The 27,091-nt window shown below is 35.9% G+C and overlaps 1 protein-coding gene across 1 annotated transcript in view; it reads left to right on the top strand.

Annotated features, from left to right (window-relative positions):
• The window catches only part of oys (lysophospholipid acyltransferase 6), a 284,099-nt gene that overhangs the window by 54,028 nt on the left and 202,980 nt on the right, over nt 1-27,091 (top strand). The window contains exon 3 of the mRNA XM_090376225.1: nt 11,162-11,239. Within this exon, the coding sequence (XP_090232351.1) occupies nt 11,162-11,239 (78 nt within the window). The remainder of the gene's footprint in view (nt 1-11,161; nt 11,240-27,091) is intronic.

The following is a 27,091-nucleotide window of genomic DNA, read 5'->3' on the forward strand; positions in this document are numbered from 1 at the left end:
CTTTGCCACTCTGGTCTGAGTCATGATTTCTATTCAAGTTCAATAAAATTTCAATACAAAATATAACCCTAAAACTATATCCCAATGCAGTTATACCACTATATATATATGTATTTCGGTATTGAATATTATCTCTGAGTTATGTTATGACTTTCTTATCCTCTGTCAACTTATATGTATTAATTTATGATGTTACGTTTGTAATAACTAGGTTGCTATATTTTTTTAGTTAAAAAAGTACAATTCAATTGACAATGAAATTTAATAAGATTAATAAATTTTACTGATTAATTGATACTACTATACTCGCTATCTAGTTTTCCGTTAAACCTTACACTAGCACATGTTGTATCTTATAACAATGGTGGCAAGTTATGAACGGTTAATCTACGGACACGAGGTATTATTTACTTTCCAAATCATGCTATCTAAATTCAATTTAAACTAAAGTATCGTTACCAGGAATATAAAGCAACTCTAAAAAATAAATTAATATGCCAATTTAAGTCAATAAAAAAGCAAAAACTTCTCTATTTGCTGGAGCCCTAAAAACTTCGCCTGTTCACATGTACTCTCGCACCCACTCTCCATTTTATGTAGCACATGGCTATATATCATACTGACTAAAGTGCCTTGAACACATAACACACACACACACAGTGCAATATAGTCACACTCAACCTGGTTTATAATGTTTTGTCCTAAAATTGCTTTTTGGGATGCTAAATGTTCCTCTTTTTAGTTTTGAAATTTTAAGCCCAATTTGTAAAACATAATGATGATAAAAACTCTTGGCTGTCTGCATGGTTTGCATACTTTGCAAACCACATGTTGTACACTGAACAATTGAGAGAATTTTGTTCTTTAGATGTAACTAGAGTTGCCATCTCTTCACAATCTGACCTGGAGCAGATTTATAGGGTGGGGTTAGAAGTAGTAAAGGCAACTCTAAAATTTTTTCATTTCAAACAGATTACTTGAATTTAAAAAATATATTTACTTGTTGTTTATTCAAAAAAATTTCTGCAAAGAATTTTTTGTGATAATGCCAGTTATTACATTATTCTTAAGCGAGTGGAAATTTATTATTTTTTTTACTGCCATTGTTTGGTATCAATCAGTTGCGTATTATATGTGGTGGAAAGAAATCATAGTGAAAACCAATTATGATATAATGTAAAAATTTGGTGAAAATTTGGTAAAAATTTTTTGAACATGATGCCCACTTTGGTAAACTGCCTTTTAGAAATAGTATGAAAATTTAGCCTTTCTTTCTTTATTTTTTCTTCCCAATGCAAAAACGTTTTCTTTTTTCCTCCAATGCAAAAACTTTCACATAGCCTTAACATTCTATTTAACGTTTTGGTGACTAGAAGAGTGTGCAGTGGCAACAAAAGCATCAAACCGAAGCCTAGAACTAGTTTTGTAGATATCCATTGATTGAAAACTTCCTGAGATATGAATGAGAGCTATAGCATGATGTATTCATAAACAGGCAAAGAAATGGTCATGGATGCAGTTTTCATCTTATATTAGTAGAACGATCTCAGACAGTTTATATTAAAATTCATAAAATGAATGGTAGATATCAAAGTAGAATTCCACACATTCTTCATAACTATAGAACTGATATCACAGACCCTGCTGAACAAGCAGATCTGCTGGGAGAACTCATTTGCCAAATGATCAGCTATGGTATTGTACCTATCAGAGTTCTTAACACATGAAGCATATAGAGAAAATCATGCTTAACTTCCAGACAAGGAAAGAAGTGTGTAATAAATCGCTAACTAGTAAATGAATTACAAGATGCAGTGTTCTAAACTAAATCAAGCGCAAAGATTAAATTAATTAATTTTCTACCATAATGAATTAAACAATCTCCTCATACTATATGATTGCATTTTCCAAAAACAACAATATCCAGATGACTGGTGCTCCCAAACCTTTTTACTGGGTTTTAGCTTTAAGATCATAGCTAGTGTAACAGTTACAGATCCATATCCCCTAACAAGATGTTAGGAAAAAAAAAACATAAATGTATACTGTAGTATTTAGAATTCATTAGCTGGTTCCTCAACATTGGGGTGAATCCTGATGTGATTGATCCATCTTAGACCACTCTGTGCAAAAAGAGTTGGCGGCTAGAGACATTCTTGAGCTCTAATCATATGGGCCACAGTTTTTTTTTGATTGAGAAAATGCATATGATGCAACATAGTAATGCTACCTCCTCCAAGACCTTCATAATGCTGGATCATCAGGATATGTAACTGATTAAAATCAGTTACATATCCTGATGACTTATATTTTCACGTCAGAGTGCAATCCCCTCTCTCAGATCTACAAACAAAAAATATATATATATTTTTTGTTTGTTTAAGTGTTACATTTCCACCAAGACTAAACTATTGTGAACAACTTGCTCACGTACGTTTGCTGAACAAAAAAAAAAAAAAAAAAAAAAAAAAAACGGTATTAGAAAGATATGCAAGCAATCAACAACTGATGAATGGGCCACAGTAAACGAGTTCAGAAGTTGAACACTCAACAAACCCTGAAAGAAAGTAAACCCTGAACTGACTCTGGACAGTCTCAGAACACTGATCATGCAAAATTTCCTTGGCTTTCTTATCTTAGACAAGAAAGCCTTATCTTAGACAAATGTAAAATTCCTTGGCCTTATCTTAGACAAGAGGCTAACCTTCAAAGAACATTTTAAAAAATTACAAAATAACTGCCTGCTGTCCTTCCTAAATATCCTTAATATGCCTGCTGCTGCTTATATTTATGAGGATCCTTTTATGGCCCTCCTCACAAATATAAACTTTAAAAGTTTCTGTAAGTTTTGAAATTGACACTTACATAAAGTGCCAAAGTATATTATCAAAGGGAAAAACAAAATTGTAAAAATTGAAGTCTCGTGTGTGTGTGTGTGTGTGTGTGTGTGTGTGTGTGTGTGTGTGTGTGTGTGTGTGTGTGTGTGTGTGTGTGTGTGTGTGTGTGTGCACTTTGGGGTTCTTCTTTTGGGGAACAAGTAAGCCTGGAACAAGTAAGCCTGTTAATTTGAGCCGTATTGCTTTGCCGTGCTGGTCTGAGGCATAATTTCCATTTAAATTCATCTTTAAATTCATAATTTCCATTTAAATTCATCATTTAAATTCATTTAAATTTAATCTGAGAATACTAAACTAATGGATACCTAAGTGCAATAATAAGACTACCCTATTTGCAGGTTATGCAGCAGTAATACATACTATAATGTTACATTTTTGAAGTTACAAATTAGTTATAATAGATAATAAAATTATCTATTAATTAAATTATCTTAGTTAACAACAAAAAATATATGCCAACCTACAAGATTAGAACTTCAGCTACCTATTTACAACAATTAAAACACGCCGACTGGGATAGCCAGGTGGGTAAAGTGCCTGCCTGGCAACCCAAAGGTCGCGGGTTCGAATCCTGCCTCGGGCTTGGATCAGAGTAAATGCAAAAAAAAACTTTGGGAGGTGCATTATGACCACAGAAGCCGATGTGCCATCAACTAACAAAGAAAAAAAAAAAAAAAAAGAAAAAAAGAAAACAATTAAAACACTACAGTTCCCATGTACTATACTACAAGTTATAAGATATATTTGTGCCAGAATCAAGTCCAAAACAAACTGTGTAGCTAAATTTAAAAAAAAGCTAACAAATGTGACTAGGATTATTAAAAATATTGAACCCAATTTAATATGTTAATTAAGCAAAAAATAGGCAAAATTTTTCAAAAAACTTATCCATTTCCAAGAGCTCAAAATTGTTCAATTTTTGGTATCTGCTTACTGCATTCATCATCCCCGTTGTAGCCCTTTCTATGGTAGTTCAGCTTAAACTGGATAATTTTTGTAGATATGCGGTGTATTTCGATACGATTGTTAACTCAGAAAAAAACAAAACAAATATACATCTTAATCATCAGTTAATGTTCCTAAAGTACTTTGTTCAAATTGATTGGACAGATTAATCAGTCAAAAAACTGAAATTTCTGGGAGTAGCCCTTAACCCCTGGTTAAGAATCTGCTGGTTAATATCTGTATTTCTGAGTCTAAAGCAAATTCTGTCATTGGATATTTATTGGCATTGAGAAATCGATTAAAGATAATAGACCTTTTGTAGGTGAAAGGGTGATAGCTTTGTCATGGGCAAGAACTGATGTGTTGGTCAAAGTCATTTTTATTTTTCATACATCTTTTATGGTGTTTTTTTTTTTTTTAATGCAGTTTTTAAATATGGAAGAAAATTTTCCAACACTCAGTTTTTGAGAAATTTGTGGTTTGATTTTTCGACATACATAATTATAAAATTAAATATTGATCTTCAAAAAATAATTAATTTAAATGTTTTGAAGTTACAATTGATTACTTTATTTATTTTCTTTCATAGAGTTGGAGGATTTATTTTATTTTCTTTTGTGCTTTCAATTTTATTCACTTATGGCTTATCCCTTTTCAAGAGGAAATTTTTAATTTATATTTTATTATTTTTATTTTATATGGGAAGTTTCTTTTTTCTGGCAGGCATCAGAGGCCACTCATCACAGGAGTATTATGTCCTACTGAGCTAAACCAGTACCAGAATTTCTCTATCATTCAGATTCTGAATGAACTTAACAATGATTTTTAACTAATGAATAATTAGCATTAGTAGAGGCATATGATACAAGAAAGCAATCTTATACAGCATCAGCCAAAAAAAAAAAAAAAAACTCACTTCCATTCACCTATCCATTTGCTCCAAAATTGTATAGTTCTTCCTTGAATTTATTTAAGCTATCAACATCCACAACGATAGATGAAAGTTTGTTCCACATACCTACTAGCTAAAGGCAAATTTCCACACATCTATTCTACAACTGTCTCTCTTCAATTTGAATTTATGCCCCCTCAGGTTTGTAATCTGAGCAAGAGGAAGAATCCCATCAGCATTGCACCTGCTTAAACCATTCAAGACCTAATATACCTCAATCAGATCACCTTGCAGGTGCTTAGTCTCCAGACACTGCAGTTTGCAGAATTTAAGCCTTTCTTTGTAAGAGGATCCCATCGTTCCCCTTACCAATCTTGTTGCCCTTCTCTGTACTTGTCCAAGCAACTCTACAGCCTTCCTAAAATGAGGCCTCCAGACCTGTACGCAGTACTCAAGCCATGGCCTGACCATTGGCTTATACAAAGGGATAATCACCTCCTTTTCCCTACTAGTAAAATTCTTGTATATCATTGACAATACCCCGTGACTTGCTCTGGCAGCCTGTTTGCACTGCTCAGAAAACTTGATATCTGACAGCACAATTAACCCCAGGTCTTTTTCATTCTCTACTTCCTGAGTTTAGTACTACCTAGTTGGTACGTTTCTCTATTATTGCATTGTCAGTGTTAAACTTCAGTTGCCACTTCTCAGCCCATCGGCTCAACTTTTCTAGATCCTGTTGCAGTAGCTTTCTGTCATTACTATCATTAACAACCCTGCCAACCTTTGTATCATCTGCAAACTTGGACATTAAGCCTGATATATCTTCATCAATATCTGTGATAAATATAGAAAACAGCAATGGGCTCAACACTGAACCCTGTGGGACTCTACTAATAACATTAGTTCACGAAGAGCAGCGTCCATTGATTACCACTCTGTCTCGTACTCAACCATCCTTTTATTCATTGTAGCCACTTGCCCTCAATGCCGTGCAGCTTTAATTTATACAGTAGTCTTCCATGTGCAACAGTATCAAAAGTTTTCTGAAATCCAAGTATATGATATCAAAATTATTTTTTGCATCCATTTCCTTTGCGACCCCATCATAGTATCCAATCAAATTAGCATTAGTAGAGGCATATGATTCAGGAAAGCAAGCTTATATAGCACAACTGTCTTTCTTCAATTTGAATTTATGTCCCCTCAGACAAGAGGAAGAATCCCATCAGCATTGAGCTTGCTCAAATTGAAGGTTGGCCTGAATATTGCCCTATATAAGGGGATAATCACCTCCTTATCCCTGCTAGAGAAATTCCTATATATTATTTACCAGACAAGAAATTGGTCAGGCAACACTTTTCCCCTTAACAAACCCATGCTATGTCTGAATTATTACTGTAGTCTGGTCTAGATGATCCTGCAATGCTTCTTTAACCTGTGACTCCATTATTTTCCATGGAAGTTATACTAACAGTTCTGTAATTATTTCTGTCACCCTTCGATCCCCTCTGTGAATTGGGGATACATTTGCACATCTCCAGTCCATAGGGATCACCCCTAAGTCAGAGGATGCTCTCATAATTATAGCTAAGGATTTGCTTACTTCTTTTGCTGCCTCCTTTAATATAACTAGATAGATCCCATCCACCCTAGGTGCCTCTCTTATGTTTTAACTTCAACAATTTCTCCTCCAGTTTGCTCTCAGTTATTACAAAATCATTTAACTCCCTGTTAAGAGTTTAATAAATTTTTGTCCTCTGCTTCCCTACAGAATTCCTCATGTGTGAATGTAGATGTAAAATACTTGTTCAGTTTGTCAGCTATCTGAGCAGGATCATCATCAGTCGTACCATTGATATTCTAGAGTTTATATAAGTAAAGAAGTGTTTACTGTTTTTCTTTGCATTATTTGCCAAAGATTTCTCGTAAACTGCCTCCGCTTGCCTCCTTTGTGACTTGATTATAGACTAGCCTGATTATTTATATGCATGGGATGGATATAAATTGTCAGGCTTCTGTGTCTCATGATAATTTATATGCATCCCATGCATTTTTCTTTGTCACAAGTCATTAATTCCTTGAATCCTTCTCATTTAGAATTTGCTGTTGGTAACATCATCATTTGGTCTATAACAATTTGATTTTTGAAATCTCTTGATTACTAATCATCAAATTATATCTATCACTACATATTCCAATATTTTATTTCATATATACTGCTAAATTGCTTAAAACCATTACTGAGGTCTACTGCCCTGTGACAGTAGTGAACTGCTGAACCATTCAACTCAACTTGGTAACAAAATCTATTATTCAGTTATATAATTTCCAAAAAAATTTAATTTTGGATAATAACAAACTCAATTCATGACCTTTTGAATAATGTCTTTGTAGTTGAAAATTCAGGGTCTTTTGTATTCAAGAATGTCTTTAATAATGCGAGGTGCTACCCAAAAGTTCCCCCGAAATGTAAATATAAAATAAATTAGACTCGCCCTGGGTCTTATTTACCACTGTCACCCTCAAAGTAGTCCCCTTGAGAGCGTAAACACCGATCCCGGTGCTTCTCCCATGATTTGATTGTGTCCTGAAAGTCCTCTTTCATCATAGTATTCAGCATCCCCTGCGATTCGGTTTGGATATCCTCCACGCTGTCAAACTTTTGACCCTTCAACTTGATTTTCATTCTTGGGAAGAGAAAGAAGATGTAGGGGGCTAAGTCTGGTGAATAAGGGGGTTAGGGGACGATTGTCTTGTTGGATGCCAAAAACTGCCACAGCGAGTGTGTGCCAGCGCATTGTCATTATGAAGGACCAAGTTCTTTGTATGCCACTTTTCTGGATGTTTCCTCCCGATGCCTTCCCTTAATCGCCTCAGGATGTCGCAGTAGAACTTTGTGTTGACAGTCTGGCCAGGAGGGACAAATTCCTTATGGATAATCTTATAAATGTCCAAAAAAATAGATCAGAAAGGACTTCACATTGCTCCTCATTTGTCGGGCTTTCTTTGTGGTCGGGGTGAAGTGGGCTCTTCTACTGGGATGATTGTTGCTTGGTTTCTGGGTCATACCCATATACCCAACTCTCTTTACCAGTGACTACTACTGTAGAAAGGAAGTTTTGATCAGTCCTGGCCCGTTCTTGAAGATCTCTAACTTCCATGCGATGCTGCTTTTGGTCTTCACTCAGTAACCGTGACATGAACTTGCCTGCAATCCTTCTCATGTTCAACTCTTCTGACAAAATCTGCTGATGTGCTGTAGGATAGTCCTACAAAGACACAAATGTTGGATGGTCTGCCTGCGGTCTTCACAGATCACCACCCCAACTTTTGTGGCATTTTCTGGGGTGGTGCTTGATGATGGATGCCCAGAGCAATCATCGACATTCAACCTTTTTTAAAACGGTTAAACCAGTAGTAGCTCTGCATCTGGTGTAAAGCATTGTCACCAAAAGCTTGTTTCAACTTCTTATGGGTTTCTGCTGATGTATCATTAAGAAGGAAACAGAACTTGATGCAAGCACATTGCTCTCTCACATCAGCCATCGCAAAGTATGCGAAACACATTGTCAAAGAACTGCGCATAAATATTCAATGTCTCTATCCAGCCTGACACCACATAGCACACCAATTCACAAAGAATGCATGCAGTGTTACCTAGCGCCACAAGTCCATACTAGACGTGGTTCCCACACATCATTCAAATTTCGGTAACATTTGGGTAACACCTCGTATATAATACACCAAATATGCCTACATGTGCCCTATCTATAAGATAAATTTATGAAAAATCTAACTTTTGTATTTAATAAAGTGCATTGCTATATCATTCATGACAAGTTGAATTCAGTGCAACAGCATGCAATAGGTTACTTTTTGAGTGTATACATGGCTGCTTTCTCAATTTAACTAAATAAGTTTATAAAGATATAGAGGATAGAAATCAACTCTGCTGCCTTTCTATATAATAATTAAGAAAACTGAGAAAAATTGTTAATTTTCAAAGTTTACACCCAGCAAAGTTAGTTATTGATATCAATAACTAACATGTACTTAAATTAAGGGCTAGTTGTTAGCCAAATATTACAAAATTCTTTTACAGTAAACTCATTTTATAGCACTTTTGGAGGAACCCAAAGAGCATTATAAGCAGAAAAGTCTTATAGGTGGGAACACCTATAAGACTTTTTGGAGTCCATTCTCATCACTATTTTGTATAAAGATATTAAGAGTTTTTTTTTGTAGTGTTTATTGAAGTAGCAGTTTATATGGAAATTGAAACCTGCCCACTTAATAATATATAATACACCAAATATGGTGTGTTATGTATTATTAAGTGTGAAACCTGCACAATTAATGTACTGTGCTTGCTAATTTGGCATTCAACCTTTTTTTGCATACTGTTAAAAAGAATGAAACTTTATGAAAAGATTTTATTAAATGAAATTAAACTTATCTTGTGTATAAATGACTAAATGTAATATTAACATAATAATAGTAATGCTGTTGTTAATGAAATTTTTTTGATGCCATGTTAAATGTGATGATGTGAAGATTATGAATAATGTTGAAGAGAGAGAGAGAAGAAACTGAGGAGACCTGGCAAATGCAACAATGAATAGCCAGACTCTGAGTTTTAAAAAGCCCATCTATCTTCAAAGATTAAATAAACATCATGTGCACTGGGAATGATTTTTGTGAAATAAACAAATTGCACCATAAATGATTTCTAGAATTTAAACTCTATCATCTCTTTTCCAAAACCAAATGTCAAGAAGGATACACCTAGATATATCGAGGTTTATTCCTTGAAATAAATCTGGATATATCTCTTAAAAAGTTATAAGCAGGAAAGTGTTTTAAATGGAGTGCTGTAGATGTTAAAAAATGTATGACACTTCTTAGAATTGACCATGAGACTGAAGAAAAGATCATTTAAAGCTGGAGTTTACTGTAGATTCACATTGTTTATTGGGCATAGAAATATACATTCTTCACAGTAAAAATTATGATGTACTTTGTTTTGTTTTATGACAGTTTTTTTTTTTTTTTTTTTGTTTTTTTCAATCGAACTGTGTTTTAATTTTCAGCAGTTTCTGTTTAATTTTGATTCATATTCTGTGTGTGCTAGTAGACATCTTTTAGACCAAGCATCCTCAACCAGTGACACATGGGCTACATAAGATCGTTATTTTTGATCCCTATATGAGTGAATTCACTAACTGTGAAAGGTTATGAATTGGTTTAAGGAGTCTGCAGTGACAAGGGAATGAGTTTTCAAGTGACACAAACAATTTTATGACAGAAGAAAAAATATACATGATAATTCTCAATCAAGCTACCCGAAGATAGCAATAAGTGATGAAAATGTTGAAATTGCAATCATTTGTTTGTACCAAATGGAAGAGAGGGACTATCAGAATGATAGCAGAATAATTTAGAATGTATAAAAAAAGTGTTCATCAAATATTAACTATCAGCCTTAAAATAACAAAGGTTTGTGTGAAGATGATGTCCAAAAATTTAACTCATGACTAATTGCTGAGGTGAGAACAGATTTGCAGCATTCTTTTGAACAAGAGTTAAGCAGATCCAAGCTTTCTGACTTCTTGCATAACATAATCATGGGAGCTGAATCATGTTTATTTCAGTATGATCCTGAGATGAAAAAGCTGAAAAACATTTCCCACTTTCTTATTACACTTTTGTGTTGATCTCTGTTCCTCTTTCTGTTTAATTCTGCAGATTCTGTTTCGTTTGTAATTTTTTGTTTTCTGTTCTTTAATGATTTGATTTCCAAACAGTATCTTTGCTGCTATTCTTTCACAGGTAATTTAAATAATGATTATATAAAAATTTTAAAACCATTGATTTTCTGTAGTCCAGTTACGAATTATTTTTATATCAAGTAATAAGTCTGAATCTTTTTTTATAGACTGATTTTATTTATCATAAAGACATACACGGTGAGCATAAAGTCTTTCCCTGATTAAGAAAAATAATAACTTAAAAACTATGCTAGATAGTAATTTGCGCCTTGTGTCATAACGAAGGCCAATGCTTAGAGGTTTTTGCACTGTACAGTTGCACAATCTGTGGACGATCTAGATAGCACTGCTATTGCTACAATGGATACATCGCAATCGATACTTGCAATTGCCGTGATGTATTCATTGTAATGATTGCAGTGCTATCTAGATCGTCCACAGATTGTGCAACCGTACAGTGCAAAAACCTCTAAGCATTGGCCTTCGTTATGACACAAGGTGCAAGTTTCTATCTAGCATAGTTTTTAAGTTATAATTTTCCTTAATCAGGGAAAAAGACTTTATGCTCATCCTGTATATTAATTTACATTTATTGTATATTGGATATATTTTTTTATGGTGCATTGGGCTTAATTGTTAATTTTATTTTCTTACAGTCAGATTTCCCATCTGATTGTACAAGCCACGTTGAGTTATATAATTGTCAATACTGTTAGCCCACATATTATGCACAGGTAAGGAAATTTGCTTATTTTTTTTTTCTTGTGGGAGATAATTAAAATTTACTTACACAAAAAGTATAACTTATTTAAATGCAAAAAATTCTGACACTTTGTTTATTATTATTTTATTTTTTCTGGTTAAAATAGTCCCAAAATTCTTATGACACTTTAGATTGGACTAACTTATAAGTAAATTTGTAATTAAGTGTTATTTATAGATATCATTACTAAGGTGCCAAAATACTGTATATTTTCTTTTGCCTTTGTTACTCTTTCAGGGAAGTGTAATTTATTCTGCAATTTTAGACTAATAGGCTACTACTGAGTCTCAAAAGATTGTATATATTGATATTCTCTCCCTGTTTCCATTTTTAGTGCATAGTTGCAAATGTGTAAAGCCCCTACTGTCTTTGCCCTGTCCATCTGTCTGTATATCACAACTTGACACCCAATGAATGGATTTTGATGAAATTTTATATTTTTATCTTTTAGAAAGATGTGGAACATTTTTCCAAATATCAATAAAATCAAAATGGTAGAAATTCTGCAATTTTTTTAACATTAAAATTTTGAGTTAAAAGGTGCAAGCCAAAATTTTTTGGACAGGCTGTGTGGAGTGCTAATGATGTGTTGTATAACATGTGCCATTAGATAATACTGAACTAAAAACTAATTCACATGTCTTTAAGAATCAATGCAAAAAAGTGATATTCCTTTCTTTATAAGTTGATTGCAGATCTTGTCCTTTAATCTGTATGTGCAGCCAGCAGGATTTAAACTGCGTAGATAATGCAATGGTCTTAATTCTCTCAGAAGAACAAACATGGCTTTGCAACGAGTAACCCTAGTATTGCACTACTTTCAAATAAGGTGGTCTCTCTAAAAGATTAATTGATTATATGTTTAAAAGATGTGCTTGCTGTGACAGCCTGTTTCTGGACTAGCTGGTCTCTCATCAGATAGCAAGTAGTTTCTACTGTTCTGTCTCAATATGCAGACAGAACAGTTATAAAAAATTTGTTCAATGTGAGCTGCATTTGATATACAAAATGGTGTTTTCAAAGGTGTTAATATAGCTAAAACTATATGTTGAAAGTAGTGCAATCCCAGGGCAACTTGTTTCAAAGACAAGTTTGTTTTACTTCTGTTTTGTTTCTTACTTTGTTTTCCTTCTATTGGAACATACAGCAGCCTGGAAAGCAAGGTGTCAGCGATTTCAGGTTCTGCTGTGGGTCATCATGGAAAAGTAAATATATTGGCTGTGTTAGAGTAACTAAGAGTAAGAATATATGCATGTGTACTTGCATGTACACATGCATATATTCTTACTCTACATTAGGAGCATTGTAAATAAATTTGAATTTGAAGTACTGATTAATTCATCAAATGCAGACATTGTGGGAATAGCGGAAACATGATGTCACTCAGACATAACAATGCTGAATTTGAATATGGGGAGTACACTGTATACAGGAGAGGTGGAGGGGTTATGCTCTTAGTTAAGAAGCATATTATATCTAAGGCAGAGCATCTATCAACATGGGTGGCCAGTACAATGTTGAGTCAGTTTGGTGTGATATAAGCAATGGGAAAACAAAATTGAGAGTAAGAGTGTGTTATAGGCCTAATGACTAATGAGAATGCCAAACAGCTATGAAGAAATGTAGAGTGGGCCAGTAAATCAGAATGTCTTATAATGGGGTTATTTTAACTTTCCAGATGTTGACTGGAATTTGTGGTTTGGTCACTTACACACATACAAAACTTTTGTAGATTTACTGTATGACTATTTCCTACAGCAGCATGTTGGAGAGGCATCAAGAGGAAGCAGTACTCTTGATCTAATTATCAGCAGTGATGTTTCATGCATTAAGAATCTGCAGGTAAAAGAGCCACTGGGTGGTAGCAATCATGTACTAACATGGAATTTAAGAAAGACGTACCTACCGTCTTGAGTAAAGGGAAAGGCTTTTGTTTTCGTAAGTGACTGCAGTGATCTCAGGCAGTTTTTAAATTCTATACAGTCAGATCAGCTGATGTTGTTACCAACTGCAATTTCAAAATGGGAAGTATTCAGGGAAGTAATCATAGATACTACTAGGCTTTTCATACCAACAAAGAAATACTGTTAAAGGCTTAGAACTAAATGGATGTCAGATGAACTGTTGAGACACGTGGCAGAGAAGACAAGTGCATGAGATGCATATAAATTATCCGATTATACAGAAGTTTGTGGTAGATATAAGTTAGTTTGTAATCAAGTCACAAAGGAGGTTAGGCAAGCAAGGGCAGCTTATGAGAAGTCTCTGGCAAAGAATGCAAAGAAAAGCAGCAAAGACTTCTATGCTTATATTGACAGTAGAAGGAAGGCATTGAATCACATTGGGCCACTTGATGTCAGTGAGCTAACCGTTGATGACATGGCTCATGTTGCATGACAAATTGGAATGAGAGTAGCCTGTGAGGACGTAGCTTATTGCCACTCCTGGAACAGAGAAGTTTTTTCTGATTTATTTTCTGTTTTATTAGCTTAAATTGGCATATTAACTTATTTTCTAGAGTAGCTTTATATTCCTAGTTACGATACTTAGTTTAAAGTTCAACCTAGATAGAGATTTTGTAGGTATTACTTAGTATCGGTAAGGGTATCAAATCCACGTGTTACAAATTGCAGCTCCATTGAACGAGAGGTTTTTTTTTTTTTTTTAAACCATATTTAGCCGATTTATTAACCAATTGTTATATCAAATTATTTTCTGTAAGTAGCTAGTCAGGATCCTTAGTTTATTCTGAATTGAGACAGCGAGATTTGGAAGTTAATCGATACTTAAGTGTCCGTAGATTTGCCGTTCGTAAGTTGCCACCATTGTCACACGATACAAAATATCTCGAACTAGATAGCATAAGCTTAGTATAGTATAGTACCATAATATAATATTGTCAATTAATCAGTAAATCTATTAATCTTGTTGAACTTCATTGTCAATTAAATTGTACTTTTAACTATACAGCAAACCCCCGCTATTCGCGGTATCTGTATTCGCGGTTTCGCGTATTCGCGATCGCCGATTTAATATAAAATGAAACCTGAAAAAAATGTCAATTTTAAAGCGCCGTGAATATTTTCCGCCATAAAAAACATGAACGTGGCTAAAATTATCTTTCCCGGTCAAAACAGCGCTCAGTGGGTGGGGGGAGAGGGGTGAAAAAATCGCGAGCGTGGATGTTTCTCGGTAATCCTTGTTCAGTATGTGTTAGTCATGGAAGGTTTCGTCGTTTGCTTTTAATTTATATGCTTATAAACTGAATAAATTTATCAATTTATAAATTGATATGCTTACAAAAATGATAAATCTACCGTTTTGCAGTGTAAAACAGACTTTTTCGAGTGTGTTAACGGAAGAAAGTGACTTTATTGTGGACAAGTTCTTTCTAACCCCTACAAAAATATGGCTACGAATAAAAAGAGAAATGTGAAAATATCAAAGAAGGTGATAACATTAGCGAATAAAATTGAGTTATTAGACAAAATTTCTAATGGTGAAAGTGTCTCCTCAGTGGCAAAACATTATAAAATCAATGAGTCAACGGTACGATCAATCAAGAAATCGGAAGAAAAAATCCGCCGTAGTGTCCGTGAAAACGCGCTAATTGCTTCAAAAATTTGCTCTGTAACTCGTGATGTTAAATTAGAAAAAATGGAAAAGGCTTTAAATCTGTGGATAGAAGACCGAACTCGAAATAAAATTCCGTTAAGTTCACTCATCATTCGCGAAAAGGCAAAACTCCTCTATCAACACTTTAGCGAAACTGGTGATAGCACTGGCGGGATGTTTTTTTTTTGCTAGCAAAGGCGCTGGTTTGAAATTTCTAATAAATATTACATTTAATATTAAATTGTTTCTTATTTTCATTTCGATGCTATGTGCTTGCATTTCACTATGTACTGTCTATGTACATGTCATATTATGAAGGTACATATAATACATACATAGACAAAATTTTAGACTAGTTTTTCTTATATATTTCATACTTTGGAACGGAACCCCTTTATTACTATGGGAGCCATAACTCAGTATTCGCGAATTTCTCAGGAACGTAACCCCCGCGAATAGCGGGGGTTTACTGTATACATATAACGACTTAGATTACGTAACATCAATAATTAGCAAAAATAAATAATTAATACTTAACTTGATACGGAAGTTTTATAAAGGGATTTCGTAGATAACACTCAATACTGAAACATAAATATAGCATTATAACTGTGTTGGGATACAAGTTTAGGGTTTTAATTTTGTACTGAAATTGAAATTTTATTGAAATTAAATCGAAATCATGACTCAGAGCAGCAAAGCAAAAGGCTCAAGCTAATGGGAGTGCTGTGGCTCAGGGGAGAACTGATGGGGGGGGGGGGGGCAGTTGCCCTCTGAATCACAGAATTTTAAAATGCACTATTTGCTTGATGTTTGTGGAGCAGTCAGGTACGGGACATGATACTGCCATGGGGAATGTCTTTGTATGTGCGCGATGTAAGGAGTGTAAGGAAATCAGGCGACAACTCAGCGTTGTTATGGGGCAATATGAGAGCTTGAAGGACAAGGTGGATGCCCTCGAAGGATTAAAAGTGAAGGGCCCATCAAGCTCTCAGCTACCCACACCAACGCCAGAGCTTGCACTTGGGCATCACGCAACACAGCGGCAACCCCCAAGGCAGAATGTGCTGGTCCCAAAGGAACTAGTAGTTGTTGGTGACTCTATTGTCAGGGAAACGGGAAACATGCTTTGTAAAAAGGATAGGTGGAACAGTACCAGGGTATGTCTGCCAGGGGCAAAGGTTGATGATGTTGTAGAGCGGATATCATCTTTTAAGGGCACAAAAGGTGATATAGTTGTACACGTTGGCACTAATGATATTAAGAGTAGGAGACCGGCGGAATTACTTAAGAAGTACAGGTCACTGTTGAAAAAAAGCCTTGAATTAAGGTTGAATTTGAAAGTGTCTGCAATTCTGCCCAGACACGATAGGAGGGAGTATATGATGAGAGCCCTGTCGATCAATTCGGCCCTGGAAAGATTGTGCAAGGCTCAAGGGGTAGAATTTTTTTCAGCCTGGTCTGTACTTGTTAACAGGAGAGACTGCTTCTACAGGGATGGGATACACTTAAATAGAAAGGGTGCAAGAATGTTTGCGGATGCTATCGAGGCAGTGTTAGGTGGATCGGAAAACTGCTAGATTGGGGGGATACAAGGACTAATAGATTAACAGTAGCCACTGGCAGAGGTGAAAGGGATCCTTGCACTGCTTCTATTGGAATGAGCAGCAGCTTGGAAAATAAGATGCAGGATATTTCAGAGACTGCTGGGAGTCATTGGGGTACAAGTAAACACATGGGTTTGTTAGGGTAGCTAAGAAAAAGAACAGGTGCATGTATACTTGCGTGTACACCAATGCTAGGAGTTTGCTAAATAAATTTGATGAATTTGAGGTATTGCTCAAAGCATCAAAGGCGGATATTGTTGGGATATCAGAGACGTGGTGTCACACAGATATAAGTAATGCAGAACTGGAATTTGGGGAGTACAACGTCTATAGAAAGGATAGACAGGATAGGAAGGGAGGAGGAGTTATGCTATTAGTTAAGAAACACATAAAATCCAAGGAAGTGAAGCCAGTCGACATCGCTGGACAGTGCAGTGTCGAGTCAGTTTGGTGTGACATAAGCATTGGGAGATCAAAATTGAGAGTAGGAGTGTGCTATAGGCCTAATCACTCTGATGTGTATAATAAGAAACTGTACAGGGAAACAGAGTGGGCCAGTAAATCAGAGAGTCTTATAATGGGGGATTTTAATTTCCCAGATATTGACTGGAATTTGTGGGTTGGTCACTCACACACTAGTAAGGCTTTTGTGGATTTATTGGATGATTGTTTTCTAAATCAGCATGTTCGGGAAGCAAATAGAGTGAGCAATACTCTTGATCTGATTATCAGCAGTGATTATTCATGCATTAAGAATTTGCAGATACAGGAACCACTAGGTGGCAGTGATCAGTGTGCTGAAGTGGGATTTACTCAAGGAGGTAACTACCATCAGGGGTAAAGGGAAGGGTTATTGCTTTCGTAAAGGTGACTACAATAGTCTGAGACAGTATTTAAATTCTATACAGTGGGACCAACTGCTGATGTTACCAACAGCAAACTCAAAATGGGAAGCATTCAAAGAACTTATCTTGGAAGCTACTAGGCTTTACATACCAACTAAGAAATATTGATCAAGGTTCAGGCCTAAATGGATGTCAGATGAATTAATGAGACCTATGGCAGAGAAGAAAAATGCATGGAAGTCATATAAATTAACATGTGACACAGAAGCCTATGATAGATATAAGTTGATCTGTAACCAAGTTACAAAGGAGGTTAGGCAGGTGAAGGCAGATTATGAGAAATCTTTGGCAAGGGATGCAAAGAAAAACAGCAAGGAGTTCTTTACTTATGTAAACTCTAGAAGGAAAGGGATGAATCAGATTGGTCCACTTGATATCGATGGGTCAACTGTTGATGATCCTGCTCAGGTAGCTAACAAACTGAATGAATATTTTGCATCGACATTCACACATGAGGAGTTATTCAGCAAGGGGAATGCCAGAGGTGTATTCAGCTCTGGCAGTAAGCTAGAGAATCTTGAAATAACTGGGAGTAAAGTGGAGGAGAAATTGTTGAAGATAAATACAAGAAAGGTACCTGGGGTGGATGGGATCTATCCAGTTATATTAAAGGAGGCAGCAAAGGAAGTAAGCAAACCCTTAGCCATAATTATGAGAGCTTCCTTGGACTCGGGGGAGGTACCCACAGACTGGAGATGTGCAAATGTAACCCCAATTCACAAAGGAGGATCAAAGGCTGACACAAATAATTATAGACCTGTGAGTTTAACTTCTGTTCCAGGAAAATTAATGGAAGCACTGGTTAAAGAAGCACTGCAGGATCATCTTTACAAGAATTCAGGTGATAGCTCAGACACAGCATGGGTTTGTTAAGGGGAAGTCTTGCCTGACCAATTTGATTGGATACTATGATGCAGTCCAAAAGAACTGGATGCAGGGAATAACTTTGATATTATATATTTGGATTTTAGAAAGGCTTTTGATACTGTTGCACATGGAAGACTGTTGCACAAATTGGAGCAGTGTGGCATTGGTGGCAAATTGTTGCTATGGATAAAGGGATGGTTGAGGGGGAGAAGACAGAGAGTAGTAATCAATGGACACTGCTCATCGTGGACTAATGTTATTAGTGGAGTCCCTCAGGGCTCAGTCCATTGTTGTTTTCTGTATTTATAAATAATATTGATGATGGTATATCAAGCTTAATGTCCAATTTTTCAGATGATACAAAGGTTGGCAGGGTTGTTATGGACGCTACTGACGCTATGCTGCTGCAACAGGATCTGGAAAGGTTGAGCAGATGGGCTGATAGGTGGCAAATGAAGTTTAACATTGACAAATGTAAAATACTACATATAGGAAACAGCAACCCCAGAGCAACGTATCAACTCTGTGGTACTACAATGACAGTGGTAGAGAATGAAAAGGACCTGGGGGTAATTGTGCAGGCAGATATGATGTTCTCTGAGCAGTGCAGTTGGGCTGCAAGAGTAGCTCATGGTGTCTTATCAATGATAGACAGGAATTTTTCTACCAGGGATAGGGAGGTGATTATTCCCTTGTATAAGGCAATGGTCAGGCCTTGAGTACTGTATATAGGTCTGGAGGCCTCATTTCAAGAAAGATGTAGAGTTGCTGGAATGAATACAGAGAAGGGCAACAAGGTTAGTGAACGGAACGAAGGGTTGCTCTTACGAAGAAAGGCTTAAGTTTTGCAAATTACAGTGTCTGGAGACTAGGCACCAGCGAGGTGATCTGATAGAGGTGTAGAAAGCCTTGAATGGTTTGAGCATGCTCAATGCTGATGGGATACTGCTTCTTGCTCAGAATAATCACCTGAGAGGGCATAAATTCAAATTGAGGAAAGATAGATGTGTGGAAATTTGCCTTTAGCCAGTGGGTAGTTGGTTGGTGGAACAGACTTCCATCCCTTGTTGTGGAAGTTGATAGCCTAAATAAATTTAAGGCTCAGCTGGACAGGTATTTCGAATGAACGGAGGGGTGAAGTGGAAGGTTTTTTTTTTTTTTTGGCTGATGCTGCATAAGCTTGCTTTCTTGCATCATATGCCTCTATTAATGCTAAATTGAATAGGTATTTTGCATCTATATTCCCTCATGAGGAATTCTTTAGGTAGGGGATGCCAGAAGTTTATCAAACTCTAATGGAGAGCTAAATGAGTTTGTGATAACTGAAAGGAAAGTGGAAGAGAAATTATTGAAGCTGAACATAAAAAAATATGCCTGGGATGGATGGAATCTATCCAGTTATATTAAGGGGGGCCACCAAAGGAGGTAAGCAAACTCTTAGCCATAATTATATGAGTATCCTTGGATTCAGGGGATGTTCCTATGGACTGGAGGTGTGCTAATGTATTCACAGTTCATAAAGGGGGATCAAAAGGTGACATGAGTTATTGCAGGCTTGTTAGCAAACATCTGTTCCAGGGAAAATAATGGAGCCCTTGTTAAAGAAATAATGCAAATATATGCAGCCATTGCATTGATTTGTTAAGAGACTGTCTTGTATAACTTATCTGATAGGTTACTATGATGCTTTGACAGGAACTGGATGCAATAAATAATTTTGATATCATATTATTGGATTTCAGGAAGGCTTTTGATACTGTTACACATAAAAGATTGTACAAACTGTAGCAGTAAGCATTAAGGGAAAATTACTGCTATGGATAAAGGGATGGTTAAGTAGAAGAAGACAGAATTTTTATCAATGGGCACTGTTCTTCATGGACTATTGTTATTGTCCATGAAGCCCAGCACTGAACCCTCAGGGTTCAGTGCTGGGCTCATTGTTGTTTTCAGTATATATTGATGAAGTGATATCAGGCTTAATGTTTAAGTTTGTAGGTGATGCAAAGGTTTGCAGGGTGGTTAATGACAGTGTTCAGGTCAAGCTTCTGCAACAAGTCCAGGAAAATTGGGTCAATGAGCTGAGAAATGGCAGTTGAAGTTTAACATTGACAAATGAAATTTGCTGTATATGGGTAGCATTATCCCCAGAGAAACTTATTAACTGTGTGATGCTACACTCAGGGTAGTAGAGAACGAAAAAGACCTTGGGGTAATTGTGTAGTCATAAATGAAATTCTCCGAGCAGTGCGGCATGCTGCCAGGACAGTTTATGGGGATTTGTCAGTGATATACAGAAACTTTTCTAGCAGGAGATTATTCCTTTGTGCAAGGCCAAGGTCTGAAAGCCTCACTTTGGGAAGGATGTAGATCAACTGGAATGGGTGCGAAGAAGGGCACCCAGATTGCTGAAGGGAACACAAGGGTGCTCTTATCTAGAAAGGCATCCCATCCCATCTTAGGCAGATTTCATATTTGTACATATTGAGTAGTTTAGAACAAAAACTAGTTCTAAACAGCTGATGCCGAGGGCGGGAAAAAAAAAAAAAAAAAAATCTCAGTTATTTTGATGAATCTAAAGGAAGCAATATTTGTAATGTGCATATTCTGAGAGAGTGAGAGTGTGAGTGTAATCCCTAATAGAGATGTGATCTTGTTTAGAAATCTGAGTATCACCAAAGATGAGCGTAGTAGCAGTACGCTTCCTTTTTATAAAAAATGAGAGACAGGACTGATGATTGAAATTAACTAAGGTTTTTTTTTTTTTTTTTTGCTCCATTAGAAAATTGGTAATGAATGAAGTTGAAGCTGCTTGTGCAGGTTGAGGTATCTCAAACTGGAAGGTGAAATATAGTGTGCTATCATCAGCAAAACTATGGCTGGAATTTCAAGTCAGTGCAAGGTTATTAATATATAACAGAAATAGTGTGAAAAATAATTGAACATGAAGACACTTCAGCATTAGTGGAGAAGGCAGAGGGCCATCTGCTATCATAAGCAGTGAGCAAGCAGAGAGAACTGGTTACCTAATTAAAAAAAAAAAAGTTGGCAATTCATAAGATGGAAGCTTGTTTATAAGATCTTTTTTGTCAAATACGACCAAAAGTATTGACATGTAAGGAGCAACTGCTTGAGTTTCACCATACTTTTCTATCAGATTTGTCCAAAGATAGGTAACACAAGCTGTTATATTATCAATGATTGTTATAGGTGAATATTATATGTAGCGTTAAGCCATATGTATGCAGTTATAGACAGTTATTGATCAGGTGGAAGGTTCTGAGATAGTTTGAGAGTTGGTAGCTGATGGATTTCTTCATTACTTTAGAAAGAATGGAGGCAAGTGCAGTGGGGCAATAATTACCAATTGGACAGGAGGCATTTGTCATCCCTTTTAGGAACTGGCTGGATATAAGCAAATTTCCAAGCAGAAGGAAAGACACTTGTGTAGCGAAAAAGTATAAAAGGGCCATGCAGAACAGGAGCATAGGTTCAGAGAGCAAGTGGAAAAATGCCATTGGGACATTTCTCCAGTGGCAGTTTTTTTGGTATTAAGATTGTTCAGAATTCTTCTAATATTGGGGATGGTAGGAGATGGTTAACCAAGATTAAGGATACAAGTATTAGAAGAAAAGTAGGATGCCATTAAGTTTACTTAATTTTTACTGAGAATACAATAGAACCATCAGGTTGTAACAAAGGTGGGATTATAGATGAACAGAAGTTGCAGCCAGTAGCATTAGCAAGACACCAGAATGTCTAGCTATCATTTGGGCAAGGAGCAATTTTTTGGAGCAAATCCTTTTGCAAATTGAATGTATATTGATTAATGAAGCTGGAGATTTGGATAAAAGTCAATTTTGATATGCTAAATAGTTTTTCTGAGTAAACAGGCCTGGAAGATTTAAATAATAATCCAACCAAAGAAAAGAGGAATTGATATAATTTGGTAAATAAACATGCTCTGTGAGGTGATTATTAATTGCAAAACCTCTGTATCTCGACGCTGGTCCATTTAACTAGAAAATGTAAACCAACTACAGTTGCGGACATTAAAATTACCGAGAAAACTTTAGTCACTTAGGTAAGTTAGACTGAGCAAAGTAAGATTTCTAAATGGTTAGTGGATTTGGAAGAATGATAGAGGCAGCAGATGAATTTGAAATACTGGGTTAAAGAGATTTTAAGCTAGAGGTCAAAGAAGGTGAAATTCATGCCAAGTCTAAGTTATTCTGGGGTTGCACATCTGAAATATTGGTTATTCAATATTTCTGAATCTGTTCGTTCTAATGTCATTCATTCCCAGTGTGTCAAGATTGCTTTCATATGCAGCTAAATTTGTTCTGGCATTCAATGTGAAAGCCATATGCAGTATACATTATACTTATTTCTAATAAATTTCTAGCTCCATATCTCATAATTTCATTAAAGTGTCACACATAAATAAATAAATAAAATAAATGTCTGTTTATACTCTGGACATAGATTTCTGATTGAAAAACATCTCAAAACTTGGTGTCAACACTCACCAAGTGCATTAGCAGCAGTGTTTTTCCATACACCTCACCATGCTGAAAGTTGTCACTTGTGCATTCAGTATTATATTGGTCAGTTTCAGCACCATTTTGTAATTATTCTATTCAGTGCATTTCATTATTTAGGAATCTCTGGGGCAATATTTCATTCTAACCTTAATGCTCATTGGAGATAAATACAGGAGGATGTTATAGAAGTCTTGAGAAGTTTTGGTGCCTCTGTAGCCAGGTGGGCAGGAGCAGCAGTGCGTAGCACACGCTTCTTGATTAGACCGGGGTTCGAGCCCATGACCACCAAATACGGAGGATGCAGAAAGGTCAGGGAATGACCACCGCATATCCCCGGAGCAATATGGCCTTAGTTGCTAATGCTCCTAAACACCAAATAACAAACAAATAAATTAAGAGGTTTATTCACCACTCACTGAGGAAGTGAATATTATCAGGATGACCAAAGAAGTTGCTGGAAGGAAGTTGACAATTTCAACATGAAAGTGATTGAGAAATTCATTAAGTTGCGTATGAAGATGCTGACAGAGGAAGTGCTGGAACAGCCCATGTAACTGAGAGTGGGATGTTGAGGCGATAGTTAAACATTAGCTTCCCAACGTATCACCAAGTTTCTGTTGGAAGCTCTTCAGTTATTAGACACTCACTAACCAGATACAGTCATATGCTATAACACAGTACATGTGTTCCTAAAAATCTCCACGTTATGGTATTTTGCACATTAAAAACAACAGGACTTATGCAAAAAATAGGGATAGGGGCAGAGCATTCTAAAAAAATGTTCGGTCTGGTAAGTAAAACACTAAAAAAAATTAGAAACCCAAAAATAAATAAATTTTATTTTCTAAAAAATAAATAAATATTACAGTAAACAGCACTTTGCCTTGACAAGATATAAAGTTTGCTTGAGTGATATTTCTATTCACTGACATTTTCTTTCTTTCTTCTTTTTTTTTTTTATTTTTTTTTTTTATTGTAAAATTTAAAACAGTAAAAAAGATAAGCAATCAATAGTGACAAACACAGGACGCACAAATGAGACAAGTTTACAAAGCTTAAAAAATAGGAACGAAGAGAAGATTCTGAAAATTTATTTATACTTTTTATGTGATTGAAGATTTCATGGAAGGGGAAACGCATTTTACCATAATAACTTAAAAACCCGCAGAATTCCAGCTATCGGTATTATTGCAAATGCAGTAAGATCGAGTTTACTACCTGTTTATAATTACGTTGCACTAACAAAAGCTCAATAAACCAGGAACTGCAAATTGTTTTTGTTTTATGGTAGTGACCTCCAGAAATGTGCTCTTCTGCTCAACCTATCACGCCTCATGAAGTTTCTATTTGAACAGGAAAATGAGAGCTCCTGAAAATATGAGTTGGCCCACGATATCATGTTATCTTGTGAATACAGCGAATGACAACAGTGTGTCTCCGACCAATACAATTGCAGTAAAATGGAAATAGCTCTCACACATTTGACATTTTTTAAGTTTCGTAAACTTGTATTGATTGCTACACAGGTCGCTAAGTTCACCTTGGTGCAAGGTTTTGTGTTCACCTGGTGTTACTCACAGACGAAATTGTGCATGAGCCAATGTGAAAATCGTGTTATACTTGCATTGTTCCCTAATATATCAGTCAAGTTGGAGAAAATTCGCATTGCAAAAATGTGCGTTAGAGCAGAACTGACTGTACAAGTAACCTCCCCTTTTCAGATGAGTCTAAGGGATGCCTTTATTACAGCAGTCATTTGTATTCAAGTGATAGCTATGATGAATCCTAACCAAGAAATGTATAAAATTCCACAGAAAGAGCCAACTTAATCCAGTATCAGTAGAGATTCTTTTAGGCATCTGAAGTGCTGTACAGGCATCACTATCCTGGCAGTCTTCCCAGATGAAATTCAGTCTGAATTGGCCTGCCATTTAAATAACCTACTCTAATATTATGGCTGTCAAATTAATTTTGTTTACTTTTTTGTATTTATTCTTGATTTATTGTGTGAACGGTTATTCTTTCTGTGTGCAGGCATTGACCCATGGTTTTTGGTGGTTAATAAACTGACAATAATAATAACCTGGCCTTAAAAACGATCCATCACACCACCGCGGGATGCAAGGTGATCACCCAGACTGAGTACACCCATAGACATGGCCAGGTAGCCAGGATAATTTTAATCAGAAGCTAGCAAGGAAATACCAGTTGATCGAAGAAAGTGTACTGTACTACAAGTACAAACCCCATGCAGTACTAGAGACCCCAATTCACAAGCTGTACTGGGACCGTGCCATAATAATGGACAAGACAATCCCACACAACAGACTGGACATAACCCTTGTCGACAAGAAGGTAAAGGCTACCTATCTGATTGACATAACGGTGCCCAACACTCACAACCTCCAGAAAATGCATGAGGAAAAAATCAGGAAGTACAAGAACCTATGTGGCATATGCAACAAGTAACGATCATCATGTCAGCCAACGGGTATGGTGCCAAAGACCCTACATAACAGACTAACAGCAGTAGGTTTCCCAGAGAACACCTACAAGGAACTCCAAAGAGTCGCAATCCTGGACACCTGTAGGATAGTCGGAGAGTTCCTTGACCAACAGTAACACCAGACATAACAACCACTCTGTCTACTTGGTAGCAATACTCGTCACGGGATGGACCCCCCCCCCCCAGTTACGGAAATTATATTATAATATAATAGTAAATTGTATTTGTCTCAATCTCTTTTTTAACAATAACGATAATTTTATAACATTAACGATAATTATTAATACCTCTACTGCCTGAACTATCCCTTAAATTTATTCCAAATTACTTTTATTTCAACCACATGGATGTATTAACATTAAACTAAACTAATGAATACTCAAATTCTCATCAAATATTTTACTAGTAAATTACATATTAAATTCCTTAAGAAATGCCTTGATTACAATGTAATTCCAAAATTTGCTCGTATATGTACACGAGAAAAATGCAAAAAATATCCTTGCATCATACATCAGACCTCATTAGCTATAGTAAGACATGAATTAAAAAAGAGATTCCGAGGCAAATACAATTTACTACGTCAAATCCACTATTACAAATTTTTGTTAAAAAGAAACAGGTCACAGGATACATGGGCTAAATTTATAGAACAAAACAACACACAAATTAGTGCCATTCAACACACAATAAACCAGAGAGATAATAAAAAATGGAATACACTCACACGCAGAACATATAAACCCCAACCAACATCAGTTGTAAACCTCTCTTTGAAATCTTTCACACCTACACAATTATCTGCCCTTGAATACTGGTTCAATTTCGCTATCAATAATAATCACTACCCTATAAAAGACAGTATAGTAGAGCTCCAAACGAAACTAGAGAATCATCCTGATAAGAATCTCTTAATGCACGAAACAAACAGGATTATTAATTCAAACATTAGAACACTCCCCAACATGAATACACAATTAATGAGCCTCCAAAAATTCAGGAAAGACAACATCATTCAGAAAGCAGATAAAGGTGACAATAGTAATTTTAGATAAATCCACATACATCAAAAAAAATTCAAGAGATTCTTTCTGACGAGGACACCTATAAAATACCTACACAATCGCTAGACTAAAAAATCAGTTCAATAATCTCCTCAGACGACTTAGGGCCCAAAAAGAAATTGATCTATGCACCTTACAAAACATAGGTATTTGGAATAACATCCTCCTGCATATATTTGGGACAGTTAAACTACATAAAATAAATCACCCTGTGTGGCCCATAATTTCATACAAAAAATCAACTTTTGCCAACCTATCAGCATTTCTCGTAAAAATAATATCACCATTAATGAGATTATCAGAATTTAGAATACAGTAGACTTTCGATTTCCCAGGATAGAGGGTAAAAAAAATATTCCCGGATAATCGATTTCCCAGTTAATTCAAAAATACAGTATACGTCCCTGACATACGTTCCACGACTTCTTACGTAAGTCAAGATTTGCGTAACTGGGGAATGACTAATAAAATATTGCTGCTATATTCCTGATATGCAAAAATTACCAAAACCACATAATATCCTCAGAAGAGCGAAGAAAAATAGTTATATATTTTTAATTTGTTCAATTAAAAACTTTATCTGGGAACAGCAGTGAAGTAGCTGGAGTGGCACATAAGAAAAGAAAACATAAAAGGAAGCAAAAACGCATGTTATTGAACTGTAAACACTGATATGTATTTCGTAGCCTTGGTTATTATTATAGTTGACCTTCAT

The sequence above is a fragment of the Mastigoproctus giganteus genome, chromosome 6 (genome assembly GCF_048544385.1).
Source record: "Mastigoproctus giganteus isolate SK-2022 chromosome 6, ASM4854438v1, whole genome shotgun sequence".
Lineage (NCBI taxonomy): Eukaryota > Metazoa > Arthropoda > Arachnida > Uropygi > Thelyphonidae > Mastigoproctus > Mastigoproctus giganteus.